We start from the raw sequence: 26,439 nt of genomic DNA on the forward strand, positions 1-26,439 counted from the left end.
TGCTAAACTATAATAACGGTTTAGCTCCCATTCTCTCATTCAAGTATTTTATTCTCACAATTAAAACAATTTACCAAATGTATGACTTTGTTCCTTTAAAGGTAAAATTCATTTTAGCTATTTAAAATGGCACTACTCAGGCTTGGTAAAGAGTGGGGAGAAAGGGAACATCTGTGAAGGTAAAATCTCTTTCAAACCAGGGTGCAAGGATGTAGTATGGTCTTCCTTTGGCAACATGTACAGTAGTTTGCATTGTCACAGGTGTAGATCTCGTTATCCTCATTCTCCTCTCTGCTGGCATCTGGAGATGCCATGGAGACCCACTTAAAGATGCAAGGCATGAAGGTGCATTCTTAATGGCTCTCCCACCCATGGTTTGTTCTGCAGTCCTCAGTGCTCATTAGCTGTCACCATTAATGTTATTTTTATTTAAACTGGCGTGAATTTGTTAAATTGAGTTCAGAGTCCCGATACTTGCTTCTTAAAAGTGAGTTTTTAGTAACTATTATTTTACAGTTTAATGAAGTTTCACTTAATTCTTGTAATCTACTTATGTTTCTAGGAAAACCGCCATTCTTCTCAGAAAGCTTTTCTGAATTAATTGAGCAGATTTTATACGAAAATCCTTTGCCACCTAAACCTAAAGGTAATGTTTTCTTGTTGTTAAATAAGTCAAACTAGAGGAATGTTTAGAATGTAGTGGTCAGCTTTGTTTCTGTTGATAGATGTTTTGATTTGCAAAGAATATTCTGCTTAAAGTTGTTATTTGAAGACATGTGTTGTCTCATTAAATGTGTCTTAGCAGAATTGTAAGAACTATTTCCCTCTAAAAGTGAATATTAGAACTGCCCTCCTTTAGGAGTTTAATGTTTCTGTCCTTTTGGATTATTGCACATTGAGTACATGGATAAGAAATATAGCAATTTTCTAAAGGGAAATAAATCTTTGATATCTGGACTTCAAACAACCGGACTTCTCTATTAACTGGCATTCTGTTGTGGCTGGCAGCTCCTCGCACGGCATGGCTGTGTGCTGAGCCACCCAGAGTGCTTTGGAACATCTCGCATATCTGGCATCTTGGAATATCCAGCAACCTCTTGGTCCCGGGATTGCTGGATATCAAAGAGTTTACTGCATGTTTCCCTGTTCGTATTAAGCTGTTACTTTATCAACTTGACTTTACAGAATCATACTGCATTTAGTTTAGTTGGCACTTTCTTTGTACATGAGTATTATTAGATAGCTATGATTTAATGAAAAATAATCTTTTTTTCTTAAAATTTCTGATACTTACTTTTCACCCCAAAAGGCATTTTATTTTTAAAGTGGATTATGTGGTCTTTGACTACACTGATTTCTCACATTAAGACAAGGCAGCTTTTTTTGTCAAGTTGAAGAAAATCAAAAAATTTTTTCTCTAATGATGCAAAAACAGCTTAGTTTAGTAAAATTTCTAAAACATGTTATAGACTTGCTCTCAAATGCCTTTAATATGTGTCAGGAAGCGTGGTTTCAAAGTAAAAGGGGTTGAAACAGTGGATCCTAAGTAGTAATTTAAATAATATAGAAGAGGTAACTTCAGGAAATGGGTGCAAGTGAGAAAGCACTGTAATTTGCACTCGTTTTAGCATTTGTTTACTTTGCAAAATAACTATATTATGTGATATTCTGTAGTGATGAAGTGAATCAGTGAGAATTGTTCCTGTTAACCAGAGGGAGGAAAATGATCCTGGTGTGGTGAATGGTGCAAGCAATTAAAAATGGATTTGGACCTGCTTCATTTCTTGCCAGCTACACATTCCTTTTACCTCTACTGCGTGTGATTAAATGTAGGGTTGCCAATCCTCCAAGATTGTTTTAGATTCTCTAGGGCTAACCCAAACTGACCATAACTTCTGGCAGCATTATGCAAAGGTGTGAGGGGGGGGGAATCTCGAAAATACAAATGGCTGCTCATTTACATATTTGCTTTCAGGCAGAGGCTGCAGCCCACAGAAAGAAAGCGGTGTAAACATGGTTCTGCCAGTGGAACGCTCTTCCTCCCTTCTCCCCCAGTTTGTCGGCATCCTCTTATACCTGTAAAAAAGACAAAAGAGGCTACTGACAAAGGGGGGTGTCGCCGGCAGAACCACGTTTATGGTGCTTTTTGCCTGCTGCCAAGCAAATATGCAAATGAGCTTTCATTTGCATTTTTGAGACCACCTATTTGCATACAGCTTCCGGCAGACCAGGTTAGTGTAACCGTAGCTTAGAAGTTCAACATGAATCTTTAATTAAAGATTATGTCATGAAATGAAACATCCAGGAGTGCGGCAAACCAAAACTGACAATCCTAATTAAATATGAGCTGACAATCAAATTCGCAAATTCTGTCTCCTGCAGCAGCATGTATGGAATGTTCCCCTTAGCTTACTGTCACTTGTACACAGAAACTACACAGTAAAGAACAAACTTTGAAACCATACACAAAACAATATAAGAAAGGACTTCTTTTAGGCCCTGTGGCTCAATATTGTAGCACAATTTTGTACAGCTATTTTACTGTCATCATACGGTGTGAAGAAGATTGTCCATTGAACCATACGCATGAGTCATGGAAAGCTTTTGTTTGCAGTCTTTTACTTATTTGATATAATAAATATTAACTGTAGAAATTAGGTGTAGTCTTTTTCAGAACAAATCATTATTTTGAATAATTTTATATACTATGGGCCATCCTGCCCTTCATCTGAGTGTACAATTTCCAATGGATTCATTGGAAATTCAGTTCATAGAAGGAGCTCGGAATATAATAACCATGTATATAAATGTGTTTTTTTTAAATTCAGTAAGTGAGATTCCGTTGTGGTGCAGGGAAATAAAATATTTGGTCAATTATCAGATAAAATCCACTCTAGATTTTGGGGAAAAAATTCCTTAAGATAAAATTCTATTCTCGTACACAATTGTAAAAAAATTCTGAGTGAGTTGACTGCATTTGAGGGCAGAATTTTCCCTCTAAGGTATCCTTTAAAAGGCAAAAAGTCATATATAGGACTTGAGATTCATGCACTGTGTAGTTGAGTGTATTTTTAATTAAATTTAAAATATGGTTAATTAAAAATAACTGTATACAGCATACAGGTTAGTCTTCTGTTCTGTAATTAATAGGCTATTCTTCCAATACTGTCCTTTGGGTGTTTCAGTCTAGGTGTACTTAGGTCTTTTGTGCCTTTGGTTGGAGACTTTTCGGAGTAGTATGTGTTTGCTTGTGAGTGCATGATAGGGCATGATGCAGATTGTGAGTGGATATGTAGTCCACAGGCTAACTGCCCTCCATTACTTTTCAACTGCCTCCACCTGTGATGGAGCTCTGGAAGTTGTCCCCATTGAAGTTACCTCAACCGTGTTCCAGTTTTTATTCTAGTAGTTGGTTTACACCAAGACTTGGTATTTGTGTGAATAAATTAGTAATTTGTAGTAGCTTTACCTACCCAATTAAAAAAAAATTCTCATGAATTATTTAGATATTAGTGAATACATAAGGTAGTTCACTGAGAGGTTATGCCTGGTTCTCCCAGTTTCAAAGATCTGTCATTCCTGGAAGCAATTCCAGTAAGTGATTGGTTTCATGGTGGATCCATTGTCTCAGGGACTCATGCATTCTAAGCAGTGCAACTTTTGTCTGGCATTGAAATCCAGAGCTAGGAAAAACATGGAACTTAGTTTCCTCAGTTCATCCAACATCTGAACAAGACAAAGGGACCCCTCTTGAATACCCATCTCTAAGCAAGTCTGCTGCCTCCATTATTTCTAAACCATGCTCCTCAAGGGCATCTAAGAGGAAGATTCCTTCGAACTCTTCCAAAGATCATGTCCTCAGTTCATCAGGTGGAGACTCTACCTCAAAAAAAAAACAACTGATGTCATTTGAGTTTTCAACTAGGTTAGCACATTCTGCTCCCTAATCTGGCTGCTGGTTTCTCAGGTACCACGGATGTTATAAGCCAAAAAATGGCACAGCTTCAGGCCTGGAGGGATCATCAGTACCAAGGTCTTAAAAAGAGCTCTTCCTCCGCTTCATTAATATCAAAGAAGCCTGCCTGGGTTCTGATTACACTTGTCTTAAAGCAGACAAGATTCACAATACCTTCAGCTCCCTTGGCAGCTTTTACTCTTGGTATCAACTGCACACTTGTTACCTCAGAAGCTTTGTTTTCCCTGAGACCAGGCTGAGGTGCCCAGTTTTGTGTTGCTCTGTCTCAGTGTGTTCTTTGGTACAGAGGGCATCCAGATGAGAGCATGACACTGGCCATACTGGGTCAGACCAAAGGTTCAGCTAGCACAGTATCCTGTCTTACAACAGTGACCATTGCTAGATGCTCTAGAGAGAGTGAACAGAACAGGTGAAAGTTGACTGATCCCTCTCCTGTCAGCCATTTCCAGCCTCTGACAGACAGCCAGGTCAGGTAGGAATGGTGCCCTTAACTGAACAGCCATTGATGGACTTAGTCTCCATGAATTTATCGGGTTCTTTTTTGAACCCTGTTAAAGTCCTCAGCTTCACAACATTCTCTGGCAAGGAGTGATACAGATTGATTCTGCTCTGCATGAAGAAAAAACTTCTTTTGTTGGTTTTAAAACTTTTGTTTGTTTTAATTTCATTTGATGACCCCTAGTTCTTCTGTATGGGAGCAAATAAAATACTTTTCCTTCTTTATTGAGTGTCCCCGGGGGTGCTCCACAATAGGTGTCGGGCTCACCCGGCGCCGCAGATCGGAATTCTTCCAGCAGTTTCTCCTGGATCGCGCATGCGCCGGCGCGCGCCGCTCCCTTGCGTGTCCCCAGCTGCGTGCGTGATCCGGTCCCCGCCAGTTCCTTCTCAACCGCCATCGGCTGCAGACGGAGAGAGAGGAGCGGAGAAGAAGAGTGGACGTGAAGGCCAGTAGGCCGCCCGCTGCCCTGCAGGCCGGGGTCCGCGATTTGGGTAAACAGGCATGGATAAGGTGCTAAGTACCCTATTAACAGTAGAAGACTCACCGAGATGGCTTCTTCAGGCTTTAAAAAGGTGTGAGTCCTGCCGTGAAGATATGCCGGCCTCCGATGGGCATAGTGGACGCATCCGATGCCTGGGGGAATCATAGATTACCCGGAATTGTTCCCACTGTGCTAAGCTCACAGCCAGGGCAAGGAAAGACAGAGAAATGCATCTTAAAATGCTCTTGTTTGAAAAGGCCCTCCAGCCAGACGTGCCGGAGAGGCAATCAGAAGGGCCCGCTGGGTTCCACAAAAGGAAGGCAGCTTCTCTGACCCCCTCGGTGCAAAAGCGGAGGAAGCTCTCCCCAGATCGATCCCTGCTGGCAGTCTCAGCGAGCGGGACAGGCGGAGCACACAGCCCCCAGCCGCATACTCAGGAAAGTGGCACCGCGGCAGTGCACGTGGCAGAGGCTGAGCCTCCGATTACAAAACAGCCGGCACGCGCAGCGCCTAGAGCGGCGGCCAGGCCAGCGCAGGAACCGGCGGCACCGCCACAGGCGGCACCGACCCCCGCGGCACCAGCAGTGCAGGGCCAGCAGGCACGGAGCCCGCAGGCACTGGAGGACGTTATCAGCGCGGCACTGCAGCTGAGCGGGCAGAGCGCGGTGCCGACACCGGGGCCGAGATCCTTGGCGCGGAAGGGGGTGGTGCCAGCCCAGCAGGGGAGGGGAAAGGCAAGAGCAAAAACCCGGCACCGCAGCCCTTCTCCGGACAGGGCTGTGCTGCTGCTAACAACAAGCTCTCCCCTGTGCTACATACGCCGCCCAGAAGGCCTGGGTCTCCACCGGCCTATCCAGAACCTCCATCTCCATTCCTCCAACCAATGTCACCATGGCTTGGGCCACCTTCACCCTTTCTGGGATTGGATCCACTGGAGTACTATCACAAACCAGTGTCACCGCTATCTGTGCCATCGCGGAGGACTCGCTCTCCCAGACATCGGGGGTACACACCCCGAGAGTGGTCCAGGTCTCCGTCCCACGTGCCCGTGCTGCCATGTTCGTTCCTACCATGCTGGACACAGACAACCCAGGCCTACGGCCAGGGGCAGGTCCGCCCCGGCCAGCCAATACCCCCGTGGACACTCCCGGGCGGGGATGGAAACTCAGTTATCTCAAGGGGAGTTAATTTTAGAACCCCGAGACTTTCCTTCGCAATCCTCCAGTGAGCAGGTGTACCATCGGCCGCAGGAACCTGAGAGTTGGAGGGAGGTTTACCCTAGTGGTTCCTCCTCATCCTCCCCAGAGGAGGCCATGAACCCCGGGGATGTCGCTCCCCCGGATGACCTTAAACAGTTTCAGGAGCTGTTTAAAAGGGTGGCTTTCACGCAAGGCATTCAAACAGCAGAAGTGCAGGAGAAACATCACAAAGTCCTGAAAAATTTGAGACCCCCGGCTTCATCCAAAATTGCTATCCCGCTGGATGAAGCCATTATGGAGTCAGCCACTATCACATGGCAGACTCCGGCCTCTGTTCCGCCAATGAACAAGAGAGCGGATAAGAAGTACTTCGTCCTGGCAAAGGGCATGGAGTTCCTCTTCAGTCAGCCACAACCGAACTCATTGGTGGCCGAATTGTCCCAGCAGAGGTCAAAGACTTCTCAGTACAAATCGGGGGGATCGGACAAAGATGCCAAGAAGCTAGAGCTGTTTGACAGGAAGGTATATTCCTCTTCCACCCTGCTATTGAGAGTGGCAAATTATATGGCACACCTAGCGAACCATAACTTTGATAATTACTCCAGGCTTACTTCTCTCATGGATTCACTTCCGGAAGATAAGAAGCCATTGTTAAATGCAATTGTTCAAGAGGGCTACGCAGCTTCGAGGACGGGAGTCCAGATCGCCCTGGATGTGGCAGATACGGCGGCACGCTCAACAGCTACAGCAGTGGTCATGCATAGAGAATCCTGTCTCCAGACATCAGGCATCCCGAGGGATCTACAGGCGAAGATCGTGGATCTTCCCTTTGACATATAAAAGTTGTTTGCAGACTCAACCGACTCGGTCCTCCACTCCAGTAAGGACTCAAGAGCTACACTTAGAACCCTGGGTATTTATACCCCTCCACATATAGGAAGAAAAAATATTACCCTCAGCAAAGACGCTACCCATACCAACCACAGCGTGCGCAGTATCAACGGCTACGACCAAGGGCGACATCAACAGCAGCAACAGTACAGAACTCCCAGGCGACGTTCCCAACAAAGCCATACACCCTCGGGACAGGCCGAAAGGCAACAAGTTTGACGGGCATGTCGAGGGCTGCACTATCACTACCATCGCGCAATGCCACACTCATCTCATGTTCCATCATCGCCTCAGACCGTTTCACTCCCAATGGCAAAAGATCACTGCAGACAAATGGGTGCTGGAGATCATAGCCATGGGTTACGCGATCCCCTTCCAGTTGCTCCCACCGAAGAAGCCTCCCTCCAGGCCCCGCCTCCGGGACACTGCCCACGAGGCGAGACTCAAACGGGGTGGACCAGCTTATGTTCATAGGGGCGGTGGAAAGAGTTTTATTCACGCTACTTCCTACCAGTGAAGAAAACAGGAGGCTGGAGGCCCATCTTAGATCTTTGGGGCCTCAACCGCCACTTGCGCAAGCAACGTTTTCGGATGATTACAGTCGCCTCCATACTCACGGCACTGGACGATGGAGATTGGTTTGCAGCCCTCGACTTACAAGATGCTTACTTTCATATAACGATCCACCTGGCACACAGGCGCTTCCTCTGCTTCATGGTCGGCAAGGAACACTTCCAGTACAGGGTTCTTCCGTTCAGCCTCTCCTCGGCCCCTGGAGTCTTTACCAAAACCTTGGCAGTGGTGTCAGCCTACCTGCACAGACAGGGGGTATTCATATTTCCATACCTGGACGACTGTCTATGGAAAGGGGCCTCGAAGGCAGAGGTCCTACGCATGATACGCGTCACAGTGGACACGTTTTCTTTGCTGGGCCTAGTCATCAACCTCGCGAAGTCAAAGACTGACCCCACACAGGACATAGAGTTCATAGGGGCACGCATAAACTCTATCACAGCAAGGGTGTACCTTCCCAACGCCCGCTTTTGTGCCATCAGTTCGCTGGTGCAGCTCATTACATACAGCCCCACGGTGCCGGTCTTAACGTGCTTACAGCTGCTGGGCCATATGGCGGCAGCAACATTTGTGGTACAGAACGCCAGATTGCACATGCGAAGCCTACAGCATTGGCTGGCGAGCGTCTACAAACTGGCATCCCACACTGTTCACAGGGTCGTGTTGCCCACGACAGAGGTGTGCAGATCCCTGGCGTGGTGGGTAAACCCCAAGAACTTGTTAGCAGGGGTGCCCTTTGACCAACCACAAATTTCTATATTTCTTACTACTGACGCCTCCCACGTAGGATGGGGAGCGCACATCGGCGACAAGGTGACGCAAGGGCTATGGTCCCCTGCGGAACAGTCACTGCACATAAACATACTGGAGCTCAGAGCAGTGTTCAACGCCTGCAAGCATTTCTGAGACCACATATGTGGCAGAGTAGTCGGGATCAATACAGACAATACCTCCACTATGTTTTACATAAATCGTCAAGGAGGAGCCCGATCCCGTGCCCTATGTGCGGAAGCAGTCCGTCTGTGGAACTGGTGCATCGCCAACAACATAACGTTGAAAGCCTCGTACTTGCCGGGCGCTCACAACATGAAAGCAGATCAGCTGAGCAGGCGCTTCGCACTCACGCATGAATGGCAGATCCACGCCAATCTGCTACGACCGATCTTTCATACATGGGGGTTTCCCCAGATCAATCTGTTTGCCACCCAGCACAACAAGAAGTGTCCCCAGTCCTGCTCCAGGGCAGGAGTGGGGCGGGGATTCCTGGGGGACGCATTCCTGATTCCATGGAAGGGCCCCCTACTTTACGTGTTCCCCCCCACAGCGCTTATCCACAAGGTCTTGCAGAAAGCCAGAAGGGAGAGAGCTCGCATGATACTAGTAGTCCCAACGTGGGATCGGCAGCAATGGTTTCCCTTGCTTCTGCGGATGTCGCACCGCCCACCGGTCCCCCTACCGGTGGCGCCGGACCTACTCACGCAGGCCCAGGGGTCCATAGTGCACCCGAACCCTCAGAGTCTGCGCCTACAAGCATGGCTAATCCATGGCTCAGCTCCTTAGAAAGTACATGCACAGAGGGAGTACAACAAGTCCTGGAAAGTAGCCGAAGGACCTCCACCAGGAAGACTTATAAGCAGAAATGGACTCGATTCACAGCCTGGTGTTCCGCCAAGCAGTTAGCTCCCCTTGACGTTCCTATACCAGTAATACTTGAATACTTATTGGACCTCAAGAGGGACGGACTTTCCTTATCCTCGCTAAAAGTCCACCTGTCCGCTATTTCAGCCTTTCGGCATATAGAGGAGGGGCCCACGGTATTTGCCCATCCTATCGTTACCAGGTTCTTGAAGGGGTTGGTAAACCTGTACCCCCCTCGGAAACCGCTTCCGCCATTGTGGAACCTGGACCTGGTGCTCAGCACACTCATGGGTCCACCTTTTGAACCATTAGCCAAGGTTCCCCTACGTCTCCTTATGATAAAAACAACTTTCCTCTTTGCAATTATGTCAGCTTGCAGGGTGAGTGAGCTTTCAGCAGTTATGGCAACGCCGCCCTGCACGGTATTCTCAAAGGAGGCGGTAACCTTATGGTTGCACCCAGCCTTTGTTCCAAAAGTTTCTTCAGAATTCCATCTTAACGAACCAATAGTTTTACCCTCCTTTTACCCAAAGCCTCACATCTTCAGCAAGGAGGCACGCCTGCATCTCCTGGATGTGAGGAGGGCGTTGGCCTTCTACATAGACAGAACTAAGTCCTTCCGGAAAACGGACAGGCTTCTAGTCTCTCTCGCTCTCAGGTCAAAAGGAGAAGGTCTCTTTTCACAGAGAATCTCAAAGCACATTGTGTCCTGTATAAAAATGTGCTATGAGCTTCGAAAGACTCCTTTGCTGGCCCCGCCCAGGGCTCACTCCACCAGGGCGGTGGCGGCATCCACAGCCTTCTTTAAGGGCATTGCATTGAAGGACATCTGTAGAGCGGCGACCTGGTCGTCCTATGACACCTTCGCCAAGCATTATGCCCTACATCGGGTATTCCAAGAGGATACCTGCCTCTCGACAGCAGTCCTTTTGGGGGCAAGCTACATATAAACCGATTACCCACCTCCTTTCTTGGGTTCCTGATGGGTAGTCACCTATTGTGGAGCACCCACGGGGACACTCGATGAAGAAAGAGAAGTTACTCACCGTAGTAACGATGGTTCTTCGAGATGTGTTCCCATGGGTGCTCCACCATCCGCCCATCCTCCCCTCTTCGGATCTCTGTCTAGTGTCTTTCAGGAGCATCCGAGGCGGTTGGTCAAGGAACTGGCGGGGACCAGATTGCTCACGTGGCCGGGGACGCGCAAGGGAGCGGCGCGCGCCGGCGCATGCGCGATCCAGGAGAAACTGCTGGAAGAATTCCAATCTGCGGTGCCGGGCGAGCCCGACATCTATTGTGGAGCACCCACGGGGACACATCTCGAAGAACCATTGTTACTACGGTGAGTAACTTCTCTTTATTCTCTTTTTCCACACCAGTCATGATTTTTTTGACCTCTATCATATCCTCCCCGCTTAGTCTCCTCTTTTGTAAGATGAAAAGTCTACATCTTTTTAATCTCTCTTCATATGGCACCTGTTTCAAACACCTAATCATTTTTGTTGCCATTTTCTGAACCTTTTCCAATAGCAATATATCTTATTTGAGATAAGGTCACCACATTTATACGCAGCATTCGAGATGTGGGTGTACCATGGGTTTATATAGAGGCAATAAGATATTTGTCTTATTCTCTGTCCCTTTTTTAATGATTCCTAACATTCTGTTAGCTTTTTTTGACTGTAGCTGCACATTGAGTGGATGTTTTCAGAGAACTATCTGCAAAGACTCCAAGCTCTCTCTCTTTAGTGATAATAGCTAAATTAGTCTCCATCATTTTGTATTTAGAGGTGGGATTATTTTTTTTCAATGTGCATTACTTTAGATTTATCAACATTAAATTTCATTTGCCTTTTTGTTGTCCAATCACTTAGTTTTGTGAGATCTTTTTGAAGCTCCTCACATTCTGCTTTGTTTTCAACTATCTTGGGCAGTTTTGTATCATCTGCGATTTTTGTCACCTCACTCTTTACTCCTTTCTCCAGCTTACTTCTAAATAGATTGAATAGGATTGGCCCCAGTCCAGACCTGTTGGGGATACCACTAGGTACCACTCTTCAGTCTGGAAACTGACCTACCCTTTGTTTGCTGTCTTCTTACCAGTTAACAAGAGGACCTTGTCTCTTATCCTGTGAAAGGTTAGTTATTTTAGAGCCTTTGGTGAGGGACTTGGTCAAAGGCTTTTTGGAAATCTAAGTACACTATATCCACTGGATCCCCTTGTCCACATGCTTATTGACCCCCTTCAGAGAACTCTAGTAGCTTAGTAAGGCATGATTTCCTTTTTCAGAATCCACGCTGACTTTTCCCCAACAAATTATGTTCATCTCTGTGTTTGACGATTCTGTTCTTTACTACAGTTTCAACTAATTTGCCTAGTACTGACATTAGTCCTAATAGTCTGCAATTGCCAGGATCACTTCCAGAACCCTTTTTAAATATTGGCATCACATTAGCTATCTTTCAGTCAGTAGATGATTTGAAGGATAGGTTACAAACCACATTTAAGAGTTCTGCAATTTCACATTTGAGTTCTTTCAGAACTCTTGCATAAATAACATTTGCTCCCAGTGACTTGTTACTATACAGTTTATCAGTTTGGCTATGTCTACACGTGCAGCCAACATCGAAATAGCTTATTTCGATGAATAACGTCTACACGTCCTCCAGGGCCGGCAACGTCGATGTTCAACTTCGACGTTGCTCAGCCCAACATCGAAATAGGCGCAGCAAGGGAACGTCTTCACGTCAAAGTAGCACACATCGAAATAGGGATGCCAGGCACAGCTGCAGACAGGGTCACAGGGCGGACTCAACAGCAAGCCGCTCCCTTAAAGGGCCCCTCCCAGACACAGTTGCACTAAACAACACAAGATACACAGAGCTGACAACTGGTTGCAGACCCTGTGCCTGCAGCATAGATCCCCAGCTGCCGCAGAAGCAGCCAGAAGCCCTGGGCTAAGGGCTGCTGCCCACGGTGACCATAGAGCCCCGCAGGGGCTGGAGAGAGAGCATCTCTCAACCCCCCAGCTGATGGCCGCCATGGAGGACCCAGCAATTTCGACGTTGCGGGACGCGGATCGTCTACACGGTCCCTACTTCGACGTTGAACGTCGAAGTAGGGCGCTATTCCTATCTCCTCATGAGGTTAGCGACTTCGATGTCTCGCCGCCTAACGTCGAAGTTAACTTCGAAATAGCGCCCGACGCGTGTAGACGTGACGGGCGCTATTTCGAAGTTGGTGCCGCTACTTCGAAGTAGCGTGCACGTGTAGACGCAGCTTTTGTTCCAAAACCACCTCAAACTGGAAATTCTCCTGGTACCACTAGTTGCAGAGAGACGCAGCCTCCCTCTCCTGCCCTTTCTAGGGTCCCTGATCCTCAAGAAGACTTTGAGAAACAGGAATATAGAGCTGATGAAGAGGTCGCCCTTCTGACCAACATTTCTTCTTCATATCCAGTTATGCCTTGTCTCCTATCCCTGGGGAAGGTTTTAAGCAGTTTCAGGGTCCGCTTAAGAGAATTGCTGACTATCTGGAAATCGCTCTCAAGGATGTTAAAGCATCATATGCATTTTGATGACCTTCAGACAGCCTCATTTGCCCACTTAGTCGTGCCTGTCAAAATATTGCCCTTCTGCACACACCTATACTATTTTGTCTACATGTAAGAGAGCAGAAAAATATTACTTTGTAGAAAAACACTGACATTATTTTCTCATCACTTTCGCAATTTTTTGAGGGTGATGTGGTTAACAGTTGGAGAAGACAGCACCACACTAAATCCACGCCTGTGACAAAGATCATAAGCATTTAGAATTACTTGTTAGAAAAATCTCTTTAATCAGCCTTCTTATAATTTAAAATACTGAACAAGTAGATGAAATTTATTCATGGTAATTACACCATATTGAACCTTTTTATTGATTGCTTACTGACAGAGCATATAGAGAGCAATTCCAGGGGATTTATTGTGGATGCCTAGCTGCTTGCCAGAACTTTATTCCAACTCTTATCCCATGCTGCTAATACTGCTGCCCATTTAATCTCTATGGTGGTAATTATGAGAGGGGATTTCTGGCTCTCTCTCAGGATTTTCAAAAACAGTCCAGAATATGGTGGAAAACTTCCCTTTTGAAGGGTCTAAACTGTTTGCAGATATCATGGATGACTCTGAGCAAGTAAAGGACTTGATTTGTGAAGTAATGGTTTCTCTCCTATACTTGGGTATCATAGAACCAATTCTCATGCAACTCAGTGGAAAGGTATCTAACGTAATTCCGGATACCAAGAAAAGAATGTCACTTGGAAGCACATCCCAATTTTGGGGCTACTCAGTTCTTAGGTGAAAGCATCAACATTCACAATGGTGACACTTGCAGATGACAGTCCTGTCACCAAGTGAAAGGAATTGGTCCTCAGCCATCAGTGTTCTGGCTGTGTGTTTTCACATTGCGATCCATCCATCTCATAAATGATTCCTATGTGTCGCTAATGGCCAGGACTGATTTAAGTGACGATGCTCTTAAAAGGCATATCATCTGCCTCTGGGTTCTTTTTGATGTTCATGTCAGTCGTAGTGGCTCACCTCCTTAGGAAAGGCATTTTAGTGTTCTCTTACATAAATTATTGGCTGCTGAAGGGTTGCTCCCTGAAACTAACTTGATGTATAACTTTTGAAGCCATAGATGTCTTATTAAAATTGGGCCTACAGTTGAACATTGAAGAATTCACTTTGAACCTTGTGCAAAACATTGCAGAGATGGGAGCTCATCTCTGTTTAGTAACAAGAAGAACCAAAGCACTGCACATGTTTGTGGCTCTTTCCAACATAACTGCAGTCCAGAGCAGTCCTCCCACCTTTGTTTTATATCAGCTGGCGAGGAGGAGCAAGTTCACCGTCCATTTGTGCAGAGACTGTCAAGCTTTGGAACTTGTACATATGCAATTAGGTCATTGTCATGGGGATTGTCTGCCAGGGCCTCAGAATAAAATCACAGATAACCTTAGCAGGCACTTATTCTGAGGGCATGAGTGGGAAATAGGTTCCAGCATATTATATCACATATTCTAGCACAGGTGTCAGAAACTCCCGTCATGTGTGCCAAGAGTGACATGTGAGTTGATTTATTTCATCCGCACGAAAGGCAGGAGCTCAGCTCCGTCCCTCTTCCCCCATGCAGCCATGAGCTTGGTCAAAACCATGCTGCCTGTGGATTAACAAAAGAACAGCTAATGCTACCAACCACCATCTAAACGGTCAAGCTCTGCCTCTTTATTTATTAACGAAGCTGTTGTAAGTAGGACTATTAGTGACTTTTAAAAGTATCACCAGCACTTGAACTGTACATAGAAGTCAAAGGTCAAATTTCTGCACTTTGCCTCGGAAATATTGCTGACCCTTGTTACAGGATCAGGGCACCCCCTACCTAGATAGACTTGTTTGACACAGTGATAAACAAAAATGAGCCCTGTTTTGATCCTTTGACCCAGAAGCAGACTAGGTCACCAGTCCCGGGGGGAGTGCCTTCCAGTTTCATAGATTGTTGGATCACCTGTATGTACTTCCATTGACTCCTCTAATAGCTAAACTTCTACGGACAATAAATCCCAATATTTCTGAGCTGGCTTTGACAAATGCAGTTTTCATCCATGAGACACCTGGCCATTTGCTCACTGATCACTTTGCTGGTCAGTTGTCATCTTCTCTTCCAGGAAGCCAGAGAAAATTCTTCATGCCACCCTTGGAGTGCTTCATCTGAAAACATAACTGGTTGATGGGCAATGGGATTAGAGACAGCCTTCTCAGAGGAGGTAAAATGAGAAGTATTACACAGCAGAAAACAGTCTACTACCTGTACTCTTAAAAATGGACAAGATTTGTCTGTTGGTGTCCTCAAACATATCCCACTGACAACTTCATCACTGCCAGATATACTGGATTCTTTCATAAAATTAAAAAGTTTAAGGCTGTTTCTGAGCTCCATTTGTCCACTTGACACTCATAATAGTTTTACGTTCTTTAGTAGTGGGTTATTTCTTCTTTGGTCACCCAGTGAAAGTGAGGTTCCTCACTGGTTGGAAATTTCTTTCTGCCAGTTGAGCATCTGCCTCTGGTTTGACAATGCAGTTTGGTTTCTAAATACCTTACAAGACACTGAACAAAACAGCCCTCACACCTTTTTGCTCTCACACCCAACCTGTTTGGTCCTCCATTTATCAGTCATCATTGATAACTATCATGTCAGAGCAACCGGGTGGAAGGGTAATGTTCCCTTGCTCTTTGGTGGGAAGAGAGACAACTCTGCCTCAGTGCTGCTCTGGTGGGCTGAACCATACCAAGTCTCGGCTCTGGGCCCACCTGACAGAGACAAACACACAGTAAGAGTTAGGGACCCCTTTCCTCACCCATGGGTAGGGCAGTGCCCTGCAAAATTTCTCTCTTAGTCCTTCAATAGGGTTGGACAGGCCCTAGCCCTTGGGTAGGGTGGGGCAGTAGCAGGCTCTAGCCTCAGCTGCCCATCACAGGCAGCCAGCAAATGAACACAGTCACTTAGCTCAAGCACCAGGAGTTGAGTAGAGCAGGAGAGAGGCTTTATCCTGGGCTCGTGGGCTCAAGCAGTCTTCACTCAAACACACTTGATTAGTCCTAGCCCCTGGGGTGGGACCAGATAGAGAGCAGGTATGAGTTGGGGCTCTGGGCTCAGGAACCAAGCAGTCAGTCAGTTGTGCCTAATGAATATTCTTACGTGCAACACCAATATTGAGGTCATGTATGGATGTGCACCACCCATCCAAACAAACAACCTAGATATAAATATATTTTAAATAGTTCATAGGTATGGAAGAAGAAAAAATATTAAAACAAGAAATAATTAACAAGGAACAATGTTCAAGATATTTATTTTTTATATAACATCAGATAAAAATTACACTAGCCTAGGAGCATGTGTATTTTATCATCCTTTCTATCAGCTCAAGGTGGTAAACACTCCACATCGGGGCATACAGAAAACAGCTATATAAATAAATCAGACATGACTGTAAAGTAAATGCTTTAAAAATATGTATTGGAACCCCAGTTGAATAACCTATGCCAATAGACCACTAAATCTTTATGCTCTCCAGTAGACCTGCTTTGAAAAAATAAAGCATCTGCCAAACCACTAACACTCCAGACTTTTGCAGTTCATAAACCTATCCCTTTTGCATGCATATTATCTGCACATAGATCAGCTTGTCAGATGCTAAATAAATCTGTATCAACTAGACATAATCATGTTCTCGTTGTAAATATTAATACAGTATTTACTGATACTGGAAAGGAAAGTAAAAGTCATTCACTCAGACTTACAGTTTCTCTGGGAAGTCAGCTCCTAATTTGATTAATATTGCACGCAAACAGAATGGTAAAAATAAGTAATAAAGCAACACAGACAGCAAACAAAGCCACAAACAACTGACAACAGTATAAATACAAAGGGAAGTAAAACATCAGGGAGTGGATTATGGGTATTTAAAATGAATGTTTAGGATCAATAGTTTTGAAACATTCATTATGCCAGTGGCCACACTGGGCACTAATTTCAAAAGTGTTTTTGAAAGGAGGGGAGATTTTGAAACGAGCAGGAGAGCGACTACACACAAATGGCTCATTTTGAAATTAAATTCGAAATAAAAAGGCGATCATTTCGAAAGTGTTGTTCCACTCCTGTTTCGGCAACAACACCTCAATTCGATGTTGATTTCAAAATGAAACATGTATCTGCTCCCCAGCCGCAATTTTGAAATCAGAAGCCTTTATGGTGCTGGCCCCTCCCTGGAGCACAGCGATGCCCTGGCCAGCACCTGGGGCCCAGTGGCTGGCAGCGCTGGCTGCCTTAAAGCTGCAGGGACACAGAAACCCCATGCAGGAAGCTGAGAGTGTGCTGGCAGCCATAGGAGTGGGCCAGGGCTGGGTCCGGGGGGGCCCCCGGGCGAAGGCCTCCTGCATGTGCACCCATCCCGGTTCATATGGCAGCATGGAACTACACCCAGCTGGTTGTAGTGTGGCATAGTCTCAGCCGTCCAGAGCACCATGAAGAGCTCGTGCTTGCTTTCCATGAAATTGTCGAGAGTGCACTGGGGAGGCCCACCTCCAGGCAATGTCAGCAGGCATCTGAAGTGTGCCTTCACATGCCCGAACACCTGCTCCGCCATGTTCCTGCCCTGATAGAGCCAGGCGTTGTAGCAGTCCTGGCTCTCGCTGGTGTGGCCTGTGTAGGGGCGCATTAGCCAGGCCTGGAGGGGGTGGGCTGCATCCGCGGCTATGCACAGGGGCATAGTTGTGTCCCACTCAGGGAGCTCCCATGGGGGGACGTAGGTGCCCTTAGCCATCCTGCACCCGAGCCATGAGTTCTGCAGGATGCAGTCATCATGTGTCCTGACCTTGGCTAACTTACTTCTAGAAGGATGACCCTGACAGTAGCCTTCCCCACCCTGAATTGGTGGATGACTGAACAGTTGCTGTCCAGGGTGGCCAGCTTCTATAGAGTGATGACCACCCTATTCTCCAGGGGGAGTGCAGACTGCATGCTGGTGTCCTGGTGGTGTAGTGTTGGTGCCAGCCACTGGCACAGCTCCATGAAGGTGGCCTGGGTAATCTTAAATTTGCAGAGTCACTGCTCATCGTCCCACTCCTCCAGGACCATGTGGTCCCACCATTGTCCGCTGGTGGGCTACTGTCAGAGGCAATGCTGGGCCTGGGGCTGTGGTTGCTCTGGATGCATTGTGCAGGGGGCCTGCAGGAGGCCAGCCACATGGTGGGCAGTATGGAACCTCAGGTGGACTGCTTCCAGGACAGCCATCAGCTTGGCCATGATGTCTAGGATGTCCTTATCCAGGAGGTCCTGCAGGTCCATGGTGGACTGCGATGTTGGGGCTGAGCAAGGCTGTGGTGGTGCTGAGCTGGGGGTTGTGTGCTGCGAGCAGCCTGAGCCCTCAGCACATGCACGGTGTGTGTGCTTGGGAGGGGCCCCTTACAGGGGTGGCTGACCCGTGCTCCAGGAAGGGCTTGTTGGCCATTTGGCTCTTCCCTCACCATTTCCTGTGCTGTTCTTTCGAAAGGAGGGTCTGTGCTGTGTATGTAGCTGCTCCCTTTTGAAAGGATGGGAGCTGGTGGGGGGGCGGGGTCTCTTTGATTTTGCAGATCGCAGTGTTGATCTGCATTTTGTGTGTAGTTGCTTCATATCAAAACAACCCTCTTCGAAGTTACAGATCGGGATTACCCCTTTCGACATCCCTTGCTAGTGTGGCCACAGCCATTTTGTGTCTCACCAATTCAAGAGTAGAAGCCTCAAAGCGCATTAACATATGGCTTCAGAGTTTGTAGAGAGATCTCTGCTTAAAAGAGCTTGTAAATAAGTCGTCATCCTACCAAGCTTATAGCATCACACCTATTGCTTGATACGTCAGTGTACGCCCATTGGCTCATAACAGCCAGAACTATACCAGATGGCAAAGATATGGCCTTAATGGTTTCCAGTACTGCTCCTTAAACAAATTCCAAATATTAATGGAAATCACTTGTCTGGAATCCAACTCTGATTGAAAGGCCAAAGAAACAAACAGGATCCATGGTCAAGTTCTTCCAGTTCTTAACAATGTACCATAGGTTAATTAGTAACACAGGATTAAAAAAACATTGGCTAGTGTTTTCACATATTTACAACATTCCAAAAGAATTTTGTTAAAAGAATTCTCTCCTTTTTTACCTTATGCCACTAACAGCTATGTAAAATTTATTTGAAATGTAATCATACAAATAACAGAACTAAGCCTAGCCACATGGTTTTGCTTTAGTATTCATTTACTAAAACCTGAGTCTTGCAAATGGCTATGTATGGAAGGCCTCTGCATAACAGTATCAGATCTATTTCTTTTGACCTTAGATGGCTGAACTTTGCCCATAAAATCACTACAACAAAAGTGCTCAAAGTGTTTTTTTTCAGTTTGTTCATGGTGTAGACTTGATAGCAGGTTTTGAGAGTCTGATCTTGAGTTTATTAGGACCTCGTTGCAGCCTAATCTGCAGTCTGCTCTCTTTAAAAAAAACCCACTCATATAACCGCCTCAGAACTCTAGGAAGAGGACAGATTATTAACAGTTACCTACAAAAGCAGCCTTAAAGCCTTGCTGTAGAAAAACTCCAGTACGAGTCAAATCCTGCGTTAAGCTCTGCTAATGCAGAATCCCGCCACCCTCTTTGCCACTCTATTCTGGATCTCTTTGCCCCCAGGCTTTCTAACATCTTTGGGCAGATGGCTACCTGTTAGCAAATTCAACCTGGCCAAAAGCAAGCTCTTCATCTTTTCATGCTGAAACTAGATGAAAAATATTTTGTTCTAGAAATGTGGAGGATTCACTGTTTTATGTTTGTTCTGTATTTCTAATACAGTAGTGGGAAATGGATGAGTGCTACATTATTTTTTCTCCCATCATTATTTTTCCTGGCATATTTCATATTTTGTAATTGTGTCATCAATCAGTTTGGTGGTACCAACTCCTCACTTAAGCCTCAACAAGAAGAGGAAAGATGTACTTGGGCTAAGCTCCCTTGGATATATTAATCAGACAATAGAGTTTCCCCAGCAGAACCCTATCTCTCATGCCATCTACTTCCCCTTTAAGGAGGTGAGGGAGCCCTCTAGAATGGAACATCTATAGGGACACTACCCAGAGAAGAGAAATGGTTTCTCACTGTGCAGTAACTAGTTCTTTGAGTTGAAATCTATGGATGCTCCATTATTTGCTCTCCTTCCCCTCAGATTTGGAGTTCTCTCCTATAGGGCTTTGCTGCAAAGAAAACAATAGAGGGCAGTTTGCCTGTGCCATAGTTTAACTGTGTAACAATAGCATGAGACTGACTAGCATGCATGCATGAGCTAAACAGCATTGCCATGAGAAATTTCCAATTAAAGGCACAGAGGTCACAAGCACAATTAAGATAGAGTACCCATGGGGGACAGGTTAATAAACTACGTATACTGCACAGGATGAATAACCAGTTCTTTTACATGGTATGAGAATTGAATTATCCCAATATGAAAATTTTCTTTTACAAGCTTTTAAAATGACTGCTGTATAGTTTAATCACCAATATTATTTTAAAACCTTCTATTTACAGGTTCTGATCTTCCCAAACCATCTCCAGACTTCCTTAGTTTGCTAGATGGTTTGCTTCAAAAAGATCCTCAAAAGAGGTAAAGCAGTCTTATTTAGGACACTTAATCACATTTTATGTTTTCCTCTTTTCTGAAAAGGAATGACTATTGCAATATTGAATTAATGACATTATGCAAATTACGGCTGCAAAAAGTTGTAACTGGTCTGAATATGCCGCAATTGACTTGACTAGCATCATCCAGGGTCCTGCCCAGGCCAGAGAGCTCTGGTGACTGGGAGTCAGGCAGCAAGAGGGCTGACAGCTCAGAGCGCAGCTGGGCTGGGAGCTGGGGACTGTGGCAGAATGGCTAGCTGGGGCCAGAAACACAACCAGCGGCAAGCTGGGGTGTATTGGTGGCAGGGGACCTGCTCTGGTCCAGTAAATTCCCTTGTTTGGGACCCATCAGGTTCCAAGCGTGTCAGACCAGAAGGGTCTGTACGGAACAAACGATACCAGGATGATGACACTGAGATGAATTTTAGAACCGCATGAAATTTAAAATCAGTCCAAGCTTGTTTTGAATGTGGAGAAGAAAACTGTTAAAATATCTCTATTACTGGGCTTGTAACTAAGAAATGGTATGATTATATTATTATATTCGATGAGTTTTGGCAGTCACCAAGAAATTCATAGAATGTTAAATCATGGCACTGTACTATGGTGCTGTTTGTCTCTTTATTTTGTTGTGTCAAAAAGATTGAACTGGACAGGCCTGTTACAGCACCCATTCTGGAAAGATGCTTTCAGCAAATATGATGGTGATTCCACAAAGAGCCAGGACTCAAGCTCAAGGTACAATATGTTTAGTGAAAATAACATGTTGTCATAAATAAAGTGTAATAATAAATGTAAGTAGACAAACATTCTTTTTAGTGCACAAAAACTATGTTCTGGTTGTTATTTGCAATTTTCTTTTAATTTATGAAAATTTTTTTTAATGCGAAAATACTTTCATAGCACTGATTTATCCCGTGAGGTCATGAATCTTGTTTCTTGAAACATGTCCACTGTTGCAAAAAGTAGTGTAAACATAAAAACAATATCGTATTGATTTTTGAAGTGTATTAAGCTACTGGTAGCTTAATTAGCATCTCTTATTAAACAGCAGTGAAAACATGATGGCATTTGTATCTAGAGATATTAAGGACCCATTGGATGCCCACAAAAATTCAAGTGACATGTCGTCATCAAGAGCAGACAATAAACAACTAAATAAATCTTTCAAACTAGGTAAGATTGTATTGCTAATATTGCCTCATTTCAGATGACTGTGTTCTGTAAATCTGATCAGCCTTTTAATCGCAGCAGTATGCCTGTTCCATAGAGTTTATTCCTCTTAATCTTTAAAGGTATGTGAGTTCCATGTTTCCTTTTCTTTTTAACAGAAAATCCATCTGAGTTGCAGCCTAAAAGTGCACCTAGTGGTGAATCAAATGAGTCCATATTTCTTCTCAGGTATGACAAAATAAAGCTTAAATAATTAAAAATACACTAGGAAAGATAAAGATAAAGAAAAAAAGTTTGGATTGGCTTCTCAAATGTGTTATTTTTAATTAAAAGAATTCAGGCTGGAATGCAGTATTTGTGCACAATCTGATTGTCATGTCTACACAGTTAGTATAAAGAAACCTTCAAGAGATGATGTAGCCCTCAATTTGAATATTACTTTATTTTAATTTTTCTAGAGCACTATCTTGTTGTCTCTGGGCTGTGTAGCTAAACAGTATTAGGAAAAAATAGGTTATCTGTTATTTATTACTTTCATTCTTCTCTTGCTTTATGTATGCACAATGTGTTTTGCCTTTTAAGTAGATTTCAATTGATGTTTAATGGCTACGTCTACACTCGCTAAAAACTTTGAAATGGCCATGCAAATGGCCAATTCGAAGTTGACTACTGAAGTGCTGAAATACATATTCAGCGCCTCATTAGAATGCAGGTGGCCGCGGCACTTCGAAATTGATGTGGCTCGCCACCACGCAGCTTGTCCAGATGGGGCTCCTTTTTGCAAGGACCCCGGCTACTTGCAAGTCTCCTTATTCCTATCTCCTCATAGGAATAAGGGGACTTCGAAGTAGCCAGGGTCCTTTCGAAAACGAGCATTGTCTGGATGAGCTGCACAGCAGCGAGCTGCATCAATTTCGAAGTGCCGCGGCCACCTGCATTCTAATGAGGCGCTGAATAAGTATTTCAGCGCTTCATTAGTACACTTCAAAATGGACGTTTGCATGGCCATTTCGAAGTTTTTGGCTAGTGTAGACACGGCCAATATGTTTTGAGTGTTTGAAATGAGTTGTTTCTGCGATGCCAACAAATAGTGCCTGCCTTATCATTCATGCTATACAGGAAATGAGTTGGAATTTGTGCAGTGTGCCACAGAAGCCATTAAAGAAAAACTGAAATAAATTTTTGTTGGTGAGAGTCGTGTGTGTGTTCATTTGCCATGAGGCAGGAGAGATGCATTTTTGGTGTAGGAGGCTTAGTTTATGTCCATGGAGAAATTTCCTTGTTTTAAAAACAGCCATGTCTTGCTATTCGCTGTTGTAGCAGAACGAGGGTGATCATATCTCCCTGTCCCAAATACGGGACAGGGAGATAAGTTGGGGGAGAGATGGATCCTCCTGGCTTCCTCAGGCCCCAGGGAGCTGAGAAGGAGATGGCAACCACCGGCCTTTCCCAAGCCCCAGGGAAGCGACAGCCCCCAGTGCTCCCCGGGGAAGTGGCAGCTGCCAGCCCACTCCGGGAGTCCCAGGGAACTGGCAGCTGCCAGCCTGCCCTGGGGAAGCAGCAGCCGCCAGCCCTTCCTGGGAGCCTGGTGAAGCAGCAGCCCCTGGTATTCCCCAAGCCCCAAGGAAGTGTCAGCCATTCTTGCTCCCACATTTCCCCAAGGCTCAGGGAAGTGACTCCCACCAGCATCTGCACCTGCACAGCTGTTGGCGGAAGAGGTCAGCAGGGCAGAGCCCAAATATGGGATCATTAGTCCCTTTTTAAAAAAAAATTAAGTAGTGACTTCTTTTTGGTGTCCCAAGTATGGGATCATCCAGCCATACATGATCCAAATGGCCAGACCAAAGGAAGGATTACACTGTGGTAGAAATTCAAACACCTAGCTTGGATGACCCACCAATAATGAATTCAATACTTACTTTTTTTTTTAATCACAGCTCTAAACAGCCAGCAGTGAGAATGGAATAATAATATCAAGTACATTTCAACCTATCAAATTAATTCCCTTGAGATACCATTTCATGACTCATCCCATTTTGGAGATGGGATTATAATATGACTATATCCTTTGCGTTAGGGGGCTAATGATGAAAAATACCTCAAGAAACTATGGTGCGAGATTTAAAAACCAGAAGTATACATTGGATTGAGAGAACAAATATTGTGCCGATCAGCTTTGATGCTTTCTGAACACAACTAAGAATTATGTGGAGGTTTCATAGTTCAGCATATATTTTGCAGTCCATGAAAGCTAATCATCACTCTTTTTTTGTTATTGTATGATGTCTTTAAGCTCTCGTCCCACTCCAAGGACTAGCACTGCAGTAGAGGTGAATGGCACGACTGCTGACTTAACTCAGAATTCAGCTCAAAGAAGTTCATTCTTGACAAAGGTGAGAAGACTATTGAGATGAGATGAGATGATAACGTTTCAATAATTAAGATAACAAACTGGTTTCCCTTATGAGGGTAACTTGCGCTCTTCTCTTTGTAATTAAAAACAAAAAATGCAAAAGCCTACATGTCTACAGAATTTTAAGATCAAGTTCAAGGACTGCTGTTAATTACATCACGAGTCAAACTTGCTCTAAGATGAGCTCGAACTCTTGCCCCTTAATAAAGAAAATAAGAGAAGTTCCGGCCAATAAATGAATTATATGGAAATAATAATAAGGCTATTGTAGTATGCTAGACCAACACCAGAAATCATGATGATGGTTTTTGTCATGGAGATTCCCTAGATACTGTTGCTTGATGGGCTGATCATAACTCTGAGCCCACCCACCTGTCTTCTGGGCTGCCCCACTGCCCTGTCCTGCTGAGCCAGTAGCTCTGCTCTCTCCTCCAGGAAAAAGACAGATTTGGGGTTACAACCCACAGCACAGCAACACACAGACAATGAGAATAGCTTGGCTCTGGGGAGGTTCTGTTCCAGTGACTTGATGCAACACCCAGAGGTACAGCTGCAACAGGATCAAAACTCCAAATAAACCCTTTTTACTCTGCATAAAAATTGTACAGAGAGCAAGTTCATAAAGCGTTCGCCCCCTATATTAGTGAAAGAGAAATGTGCACAGCTGTTTCTGTCCACCTCCTGCAGTATATACACTGGGTTTATTAAGTATGCACAGTAGTGTATAACTGATTGCAAGTGATAACAGGCAGATCAAGGTAAATTACTAAGCCAAATAAAACATGCCAGCTAAGCTTAACATTCTGAGAAACTTGTTACATACAATTTCTTACCCTAACAGTAGTTTAAATGCTCTTTCCTCAGAAGCTAGAGCTTGGGCTTGATCCTTTGCCCTGTTCATTTTCTGATGTTTCCAGCAATCATCTCGGTGGTATGCTGGGGTGTCTTGGTGTCTCCCATTTGCCATTTCCCTATTGTCTGGTTCTTAGCCTATACATAGATTTTGCCCAATGCAGGAATTATTTGTGTTTGGCTTCAACCGTTTTAGGCCCCAGTGGAAAACTACCATATTCAAAATGGGTTCCCAGCCTCAGCTGACCTGGGCACATGTCTTGGTGTACCCCAGGCTTACAGGAAGAGCAAGACTACTCGTAGATCATTGTTTTCAGTACTGAGCAGTTAATTTCCTTGAGCACTACTATTCACCTTCACTAGTACATCTAGATATATAAATGGGTTTTTATTTTATAATTCTATATATACATGCAAGAGGGAAACATGCACACAGACTATATACATTCAAGAGATTACACGCTCTCCAATTATAGGTTACATGCCACAATTTGCATAAAGTATATTCAAGTTATTCATATTCATATGCAAAATCATTTTGCATAAAAATAGGGAGGTGTAACATAACAAATATTATTACCAGGAGTGTTCTAGGTAGGAAAAAAAATCTAATGTCAAAAATATAGAAAAGATAAGTTAAAATTAAAGTTTCCATATTGGTATAGTTGATAAATTATCTAAAAAAGTCCTGTACATATGAAAACTAATGGTGGCTATTTCAAGAACAGGCTTGATTCTGACCTCTGAGACATAGCTCTCAAGAAATGTAATATTTCCAATTCTGAGTAGTAGAAAGATGGTATAAAGAGGAATAATGTATCTCATATGCTAACTACAATCAGTTGAACGTCACCTGTAAGTTTTGGTCCAAGAGATGAATACAACAGGACTGTTTGGAAATAGTGACAAATTAAATAATAATAACGTTTAACCTCCTTGTAATGGGAAAAACACCACAGCACCTCAACGCTGCAGCATTTAATTTCAGAAAGAGGAACTATACAAAAATAAGGAGGTTAGTTAAACAGAAACTAAAAGATATAGTGCCACAAGTAAAATCCCTGCAAGTTGCATGGAAACTTTAACAGAGGTCCAACTTAAATATATACCTGAAATTACAAAACACAGTAACAACCGAAAAAGTGCCTCCGTGGGTTAACAACCAAATGCAAGAAGAGCTGAGAGATTAAAAGGCCTTGTTTAAAATGTGGAAGTTAAATCCCAGTGAGGAAAATAGAAAGGAGCATCAACTGTCAATTTCAGTGTAAAAATCTAATAAGGAAAGCCAAAAACGGAGTTTGAAAAACACCTACCCCAAAATTCAAGATGTTTTGAAAAGTTCAAAAAATTAAAAAATGTTTTCAAGTACATCAGAAGCAAGAAGTCTGCTAAATAACTAGTGGGGACACTACGTGATTGAGATGCTAAAGGAGCAATCAAAGACAATACCGTCATTGCAGAGAAAATAAACTTATTGGCTTCAGTCTTT

The 26,439-nt window shown here is 44.5% G+C and overlaps 1 protein-coding gene across 3 annotated transcripts in view; it reads left to right on the forward strand.

Moving 5' to 3' along the window:
• Positions 1-26,439, forward strand: part of ULK4 (unc-51 like kinase 4) — a 460,156-nt gene that overhangs the window by 17,040 nt on the left and 416,677 nt on the right. For all 3 annotated transcript variants that reach the window (XM_074988237.1, XM_074988236.1, XM_074988238.1), the window contains 6 exons: positions 563-646; positions 20,420-20,495; positions 21,155-21,250; positions 21,564-21,688; positions 21,844-21,913; positions 23,979-24,078. In XM_074988237.1, the coding sequence (XP_074844338.1) occupies positions 563-646; positions 20,420-20,495; positions 21,155-21,250; positions 21,564-21,688; positions 21,844-21,913; positions 23,979-24,078 (551 nt within the window). The remainder of the gene's footprint in view (positions 1-562; positions 647-20,419; positions 20,496-21,154; positions 21,251-21,563; positions 21,689-21,843; positions 21,914-23,978; positions 24,079-26,439) is intronic.

The sequence above is a fragment of the Carettochelys insculpta genome, chromosome 2 (assembly GCF_033958435.1).
Source record: "Carettochelys insculpta isolate YL-2023 chromosome 2, ASM3395843v1, whole genome shotgun sequence".
Classification (NCBI taxonomy): Eukaryota; Metazoa; Chordata; order Testudines; family Carettochelyidae; genus Carettochelys; species Carettochelys insculpta.